General features: G+C 35.1%; 1 protein-coding gene and 1 long non-coding RNA gene across 2 annotated transcripts in view; both read right to left on the reverse strand.

The window, feature by feature from the left end:
• HEATR5A (HEAT repeat containing 5A) overlaps positions 1 to 3,146 on the reverse strand; it is a 50,751-nt gene extending 47,605 nt beyond the window's left edge. Inside the window, exons 1-2 of the mRNA XM_026051752.1 lie at positions 2,974 to 3,146; positions 2,494 to 2,705 (exon numbers count right to left, since the gene is read on the reverse strand). Of these exons, the coding sequence (XP_025907537.1) occupies positions 2,494 to 2,705; positions 2,974 to 3,099 (338 nt within the window). The 5' untranslated portion in view covers positions 3,100 to 3,146. The remainder of the gene's footprint in view (positions 1 to 2,493; positions 2,706 to 2,973) is intronic.
• A 3-nt stretch (positions 3,147 to 3,149) lies between these two features.
• LOC112957960 lies at positions 3,150 to 4,619 on the reverse strand. The gene is made up of 2 exons (XR_003251305.1): positions 4,532 to 4,619; positions 3,150 to 3,232 (listed from the first exon to the last, which is right to left on the reverse strand). It is a non-coding gene; the product is annotated as an uncharacterized LOC112957960 (long non-coding RNA).
• Between the last annotated feature and the right edge of the window lie 2,849 nt (positions 4,620 to 7,468).

The raw sequence follows: 7,468 nt of genomic DNA on the forward strand, positions 1-7,468 counted from the left end.
CAGTCTGTGTCACTGTGCAGGGGCAAATACTGCTGGAAGCAGCCAAGGAGAGGCTTGCTCACAATTTAGCTTTGCTCACAATTTTAGTTTCTTGTAAAAGTAAATTTAGGTGTCAGACTTAAGACTCTGGATCTAAGTATAATCATAAATAATGACAAAACACTTTTAAGAGAACTTGTTTGCAATTCAAATTTCAAACYCATGTCTCTTTGCTGCAAAAAGATTCCAAAATTAGCTTCTGGATAAAACACCTGATAGCTGGAATCTGCATGCCCTATATGCCTACAGGTGTTTCCTTTATCAAAAATAAACAAACAACAAAATTGCTGAGTATTAAGTATTGAACAAAGAAAACAAAATAATAGGAAATAATTGTTTAATTAAAGAATGGTTTTCCTTTGAAAATCTATTTCAGGCAAATATGTAAATATATCGGCAGGTAAACCAGTCATTTTTTTGATGAATACAAGAAGAATGCCATCTTTAATCAGCTTTCTGCTCCTTGGTCAGACCTGCTGAATATCCAGTGACAACATTTAGCAGCTCTTGAAGAAAACAAAATTTTATTTATACCTCAATTTAACTAAAATGTTACCTAAGTTGTCGTTAAATCCCATACTGAAGACCTTCTTAGTTAGAAGAACTTATTTAATATCAACAGCCATTCAACAAGTAACGAAACAGAGTAAGAAAAACAAACCTAATAATCTTATCTCTTATCACACCAAAATCCTGTTTTCCCCAAAGACATATTTTTCATTATTGTTTTTGTCCAACTTTGTGTACGTTGACATTTTGTAATTACATTTTGCCTTGTATTTGTGGTTGGGCATAAAATTACAGTTGCAACATCTAAATACTTTGATAGTCACAGGTACTTTCCTTAATTAGTTTTAAGATACATATGTCGATATATAAAATTAGTTTAAAGATATATACACACACACAGAGCTTTATCTACATACTGCACCATTAATACACAGTCATGTTTTATTAACTCTATTTATATCCTATTTTCTTAAATATGGTGGAAGATATAGATTCCCACCGGCATGAATGCTATTCATAGTTCACAGTGATTTTGTAAGAATTGGTTTCACATCCTGCAATAGTCATTCARTTCCTCCACTTTGCTGGCTCAGCTTGTGCCATTTCTGTACAGACATTTCTGATGTTTCTAACCAACTGTTTCCAGTTCCCCAGCTGGATTATGAAATACATTCACTAACTGTATTTTGCAGTTGGAGTTRTATTAGTCTGTTTTACAGCTTTTCTCAGCAATTCTACTACTACTACTATTCAGACACCTACCCATGATATTCTGTGTTACTCATTGATGATATTCTCTCTGGCCTGACTGTCAGTTGTCTGGCTGGAACTCACCAACTGTTTCCTATCAGTTTGGTTCTTGTTGCAAATRCACTATATTTAACATCACCATACTCCTTGTTTCAAAGTTAATCCTACAGCTTATGGAATTTCAAAATTTATCCTATGGAATTATATGAACTCAGATTTATCACACAGATAGATTTTTTTTCCCCTTACCAATGTTATGTCAGTTTAAAATATTTCTTTATTTTCTTTTTTTTTTTAAATGAAAAGAAATAGCAGCGCTTGTTTATCTCTCTGTACAACACAGGCCCTTCTAGATGACAACAGAATTCTGTATGTATTGTCAGCTTCTTTTTCTTCCCTTACTGAACAAAAACATAAGGCATAAATTGGCCTCAGTTCACCTTATTACTTTAAGGCATACTATGGTTATTCATAGTTCTGAAYGACAGTGGACAGGTACAAGCTTAACACACACACACAAGTCATTTTAGCTTAACTTTCATGTCACTCTTAAGGCATTATTTTTCCAGTAGGCACAACAAACACTAAACATCTTGCTAAGTCAAATGTGATCTAACATGCTCAATCTAGGCTGAATCCCATCAGCCAGTTACTCAATTTAACTGTGCTAAAAATGTCAAAAATAATCACCTTACAAGGGGATTGATTTTTTATGTTTATGTGAATYACAAGAAGAAATTTCTAAATAAGGAAGAAAAATATATTTTAAGCTCTTCCGAACCTTTTATGTTGTGAAACATTCCTTTATTCACAATATTCTACAGAAATTCTTAGCCAAAAATTGCCAGTAAACAAAATGACACACAAAACGCTGCAGGAGTGCTAAACTACTCCTAATTCTGCCCTGAAAGCAATTTGAATTGGCTTTCAGTTTTCAGATTAGCTTAGTTCCCCATGCTAATACTCATTCTCCAAAAATTTTGGAGATATTATACTGAAGGGTGCACCCACAAGAATGATGGTAGTCAGGGAACCTTCCACATTTTCAGTGTCACATGATACAAACCATACCCTGCTCAACTGGAAGAAGTGAAGGGACATACCATCCCCTACCTGCACCTCTTTCCAGCAGTATCTCTCTGTTGTTATTATTGGAACTGAAGTCTAGGATTAAAAAAACACATAAACACTTACAGCTTTGTAGGCAGATAACTTGGTGAATCATCTTTACTTCGAATGAGTTCATTGCATTTGTCAATTGTTTGATAAACAGAAAAAGTGTCTCCAATGCTATAAAGTACAGCTAAATTCTTGGCAATCAGCCGCCTASTCGGAGGTCCTGGTGAGCTGTTTAACAAGCAAGTCAATTGCTCAACCAGTTTCTTCTGGTTTTCCCTTATATCAGCCTAGAAATAAAAATAAATAAAATTAATTTTTTTTAAATAGTGAACAGTTAGCATTCAGTTAAATTTCAAATTAGGTAAAGATAATTCTCTTTTACCTCTTCATCTAATTTAGTTATTGTTATTCTGACATTCTTACTAAAAAAAAGTTTTATTCTACTTTTCTACTGAAAGYAATCTGAAAAAATGTGACTAATTGAAAGAAATTWWAAAAAAAAAGACATAAAATACATACATATATATTTTCTTTCTAAATTCACATTATACTTACTTTGCTAGTCACTGGTAAAAGCTTTTCCAAAAACTGTAACCATTCGAAAATGAACTCTGCTTTTTGGAATTCACCAAGCTGGTTATATGCGTCTTCATTAAGTAGTAAACTGTGAGCTAACTCCATTCCTTGGAGATTTCCCTACCCGTCTTCAAGCACCACAGGTTGAAAAAAAAAAAAAAAAAACCCTACACAGAACTGTGTTGACTAGGTTTTCTTCCTCATTAGTACATGGTGACTGAGTCAGAAATTTGAACATCTAGAGAGAAAAATAAGAAAAAAAAAAGATACTAAGTCAGCAATCATATCATAATTTATTGTCTTTAAAAACTATATTTTTAAAGAAAATTTTAATTCCCTCCCCCTCACCCCAGTACAGCAATTTAGTTTTATTTGGATGGCTTTAGTAAAACTTAAGAATCCTGGAATTTAGATAACAGTATCGATTTAATATGTCAGTTAAGGTCAAATATAATTCTAAATCAGGTAAGTTTTCAATGATCTATCATTTTTCCTGCATCTTGTTTTACCTAAGAAGAGGTATTATAGTAYCTGCTCAAACATCTGTCCAAAAGTAATGACCAACCAGCCCCAAACATAACAAATTTCCTGAACTAGGATTAATTGTTGCAATGGAAGTCACCTAAGCCTTAGAAGCCATATTAATTACATTCCAAATATATATCAATACCTTTCCACAAGTATGTATGTTAAAACCTTACTCAACTGCTTTATTTATTGTCAAAACTAGGCAAGGTGTACAATAACAGTCACTGATGAACAAACTTCTAGAGATGTCTTTCAAAAAAAGGGAGGAAAAAACGTGACCAAAAAAACAGTAAATGTTGCTATATTTTATTTCAAATTATCTCATGGATTCCTGTATTAAAGATGAACATAACTAAAAGGATATCAAGACAAAAAATACTTCTAAAGATAATTTTTTCCCTATTTAAGTAACACAGATATTCAAACTACAATATAGATTTTTAACAGATATTMAGTAGGTTTCTCAACAATAGCCAAAGAGTCTGGAAAACACCAATCATATTTGAAACTCCCAAACAAACTACCCTTTCCAAAGGTCATTGAGAGTGCTGAACTTGCATTTTTCTCTATGCAGTAACAATATTATAGTGTAAAATGATCTATCAAACAGTAAATGGACAATACAGAGCAGTGCTAAATAATTCAGTGATCTGGTTGTCACGAAACGTACACCAGAAGGTTACCTTCATTGTTCTCTCCRTGTTTTTTATGTTTCTATATAAAATTTACTGACAAAGAAAAATGATCACATCTAATTTAATAAAACAAACTTTCATTTTAAATTTATCCAAAATAGAAGGCAGCTTTACAATGTATCACTCCAGAAAATGACAAGTAGAGACAATATACATATGTAATTACATCTAGATATATTTAATCTGCTTAGGTACATGGATGTTCACTATTTACTAAGCAGCTCATTCCAAGAACCCTCTCAGTGCAGTTAACTTCAGCTTCCTGACTTTTTTTCTGCATACTAGMGAAACTATAGGATAATACATTTCATTACATGTTTCAGTCGTTTCCTCACACAAGGCAAATGAACAGGTCACACAATCGTCTTTCTCCTCATCCAAGATGTCCCAGTCACCAATATCTTCATATCACCTGCCAACAGCAACTGATTCAACTTGCACAGTTACAATTACAACTCCCAGCTTTGATTTTCCAAACTGAAAAGAACCCAGATGGATGTCAGACACTAGCATTTGACTTACCTAATGGGTAGTTTCTCACCATCGTAAAAACACGCTCTCTCCTCCAGGCTCTCTTGGATAAAGGGTGTCAAGAACACAGCTTCCTAGAAAGAGTTAACATTAAAAGTAATTTAAAAAAAAAAAGATAAAAATATCTGTTCTACAGCAATCAAGAACATTAGAATCTTCCATACTGACATCTTCTCTGTTACTAACTTCCCAAAAGGTACAGAATTGGAGCTGGATAAGTACAACCAGCTCTTTATATAAGCTGCATTTCCATTGGGCAGACCCACTGTATTCACCATACAATTTAATTAATTTCATTATTGAAACTATCCTTCTATGTCTATTCTGTCAACTCAGCTTAATTTTAAATAAAAAAGTACAAACTTAGGTAGTGTACCACAGAAATTTTCTTAGAAGATAACTCTTATGCCTTCATAGGACCTATGTTACTTGAGTATATCTAAAAATGGATATATGCAAAATAYGTAGCTTATGGATGTGGAATGCTACCATGAATGACAATGTCCTTGTCATTAAATCACAACTAATTTAAATGTTGTACCATTCATGTCTGAATCAACATCCAGCAGAGGTGGCAAAGGGGACTTGGCTGTTTAGAAAAAGCATACATACAGTATTAAGGATATATGAGGACATCAGGATTATTAATCTACCACCCTAGCTTCTAGAAATAATTTTAATATTAGAAAGAATGAGTAAAAATCTTTCCTTTTAAACATCATCCAATTTGAATCTTTCCTGGCAGGAGACCAAATAGAGAACACACAGAAACCACATTTCAATCAYTCTTTAAAAGAAAAAATAGAAAGGGCATGGGGATTTCAAAGTAATCTACACTTCTTTTCCAAAATCTTATAAGCAATATTTATAAATCCCAAATAATCCTAGACATTATTTCCACTGACAATGACAGTTGGGATATAGCCAGCGCTGCATTTGTTTCTCCATGGTCTGTTACAAAGCAGAAACAGAAATGATTATTAACGCTTTCAATACTTTTTATCTTTTGCTGTTCAACAATTTAATCTCATCAAATGTTGCATGGGGAGGCCGAAGAAGAGTATTTAGCAGTTGCAGTGGGGACACAGGCTTGCGGGCAGCGGTCCCAGGCGGCTGCTCTGCRCGTGCAGGCGGCAGCACCCACGAGAGCAGAGCRGAGCATCCCAGGAGGCAACAGCTTCGGCGGGGCCACCTGGATCACAGGCTCCAGCTTTGGGCTCCAGGGTTCTTTTGCACAACTGGGCTGGACAAGGCCCTAAGCGAGCTGGTCTAAACTCAGGATTGACCCTTTTTTAAGCAAAAGATTGAACTAGATGATTCTTTGCAAAAGAGCTAACTACGTGATTCTACATTTTATCAGACATCTCGCTTATTATTCGCACTGTCAACACATAGGAAGCATCCTCAAAGGTGTAAGTTTACATTGCTCCACTGATGTTCTTATTGCAACATGGTTCTAAGTGTGATAATTCTACAGTTAGAAGGGGCATTTAGCATTTGAGTAATCCAAACTAAAAAGAAAAACATTAAGGTGTAATTGGTGATCTTCAGAACGATTATTTCCTAACATAACTAGAACCACTAACATTCCTCAAAGGAAAGGTGGCATCAGTTCTGAATTACCCAGGCTGATTGCTCATAATCCCAGACCTGGTGAAAACAAGAATGCTAGTGTGGCAAATGGTCACAAGCGGGATCTTTCCATGGTCAGCCAGCAAGACCAACGCTGGTTCCAAGAAGCAACGTACAAAACAAACCCTCTCCACCCTCATCAAAATACCTACCTATCTTATTTGTACTGAGTCATAAGCCTGTACACCATGAATATTTATGAAGTTTAAAAACAATTTTAAAAGGGGCACAGGTGTGCAACTTCCTAAGAAGAAAGGGAAGGGCGTAGACTGCAGGGAAGACTGCTTTTGCACTCAGGTTGGAGACCCAGGCACAGTGCTCAAGGGCCACGCACAACAGCACATGAGCACAGGATGTGGAGAGGATTTAGTGTTGATAAATATTTCCATAACAGGGACATAATTGATAAAATGTTCTAGTTAGCTTCTAAATGTAAGAAGAAATACCAAACCCAATATACGTACAGTCAGCCATGGAYGCATTTCTGCTCTAACGAGGGGCATGATGCAGCCACGTGCTGGGCTCCGCAAGCACGATACAGGGGATGTCTTTACCCAGCCACTGCTGCTATGTCCCCCTCAAGTAAAGAGATGAGGATACAATATAATAAGGAAGGACACATCCATATTCATATGAAAGCTATGTTCAAACTTGTAGAACTATCTGATAATCCCCACATACTCTCCTTTCCCCTTCATGTTATTTTGATCCTTCTCAATCCATAGATCTAGAGAATAAATGTGAAGTTGTACTCAATGAAACACATTATGCCAGTAACGAAAATAAAACGACATACCTGACTCATACAAAAAAATATATATAGTCATTTAAGACAGGAATTTCTAGATAGCTTGATGCAGCATCCTTTCATTTTTGTCTTTAGAAAGCCAAAGTAATTATGAGATTTATTTTCCCATTAGTGGGACGTGAGTCCTTCAACCAAAAATCCCTCTTTTTCCCATGGGTCAAGTTTATTTTACATTTATATCATGCTGCAGAACTGTCATGAAGATTTATTGCTCAGTGCAGAAGTTGTTCCTACTCATTGAAAATGAAAAATATTTCATTAATAAACTGTCAATTTGGGA

Source organism: Nothoprocta perdicaria, unplaced genomic scaffold (assembly GCF_003342845.1).
Source record: "Nothoprocta perdicaria isolate Ctin4 unplaced genomic scaffold, notPer1 scaffold_8, whole genome shotgun sequence".
Classification (NCBI taxonomy): Eukaryota; Metazoa; Chordata; class Aves; order Tinamiformes; family Tinamidae; genus Nothoprocta; species Nothoprocta perdicaria.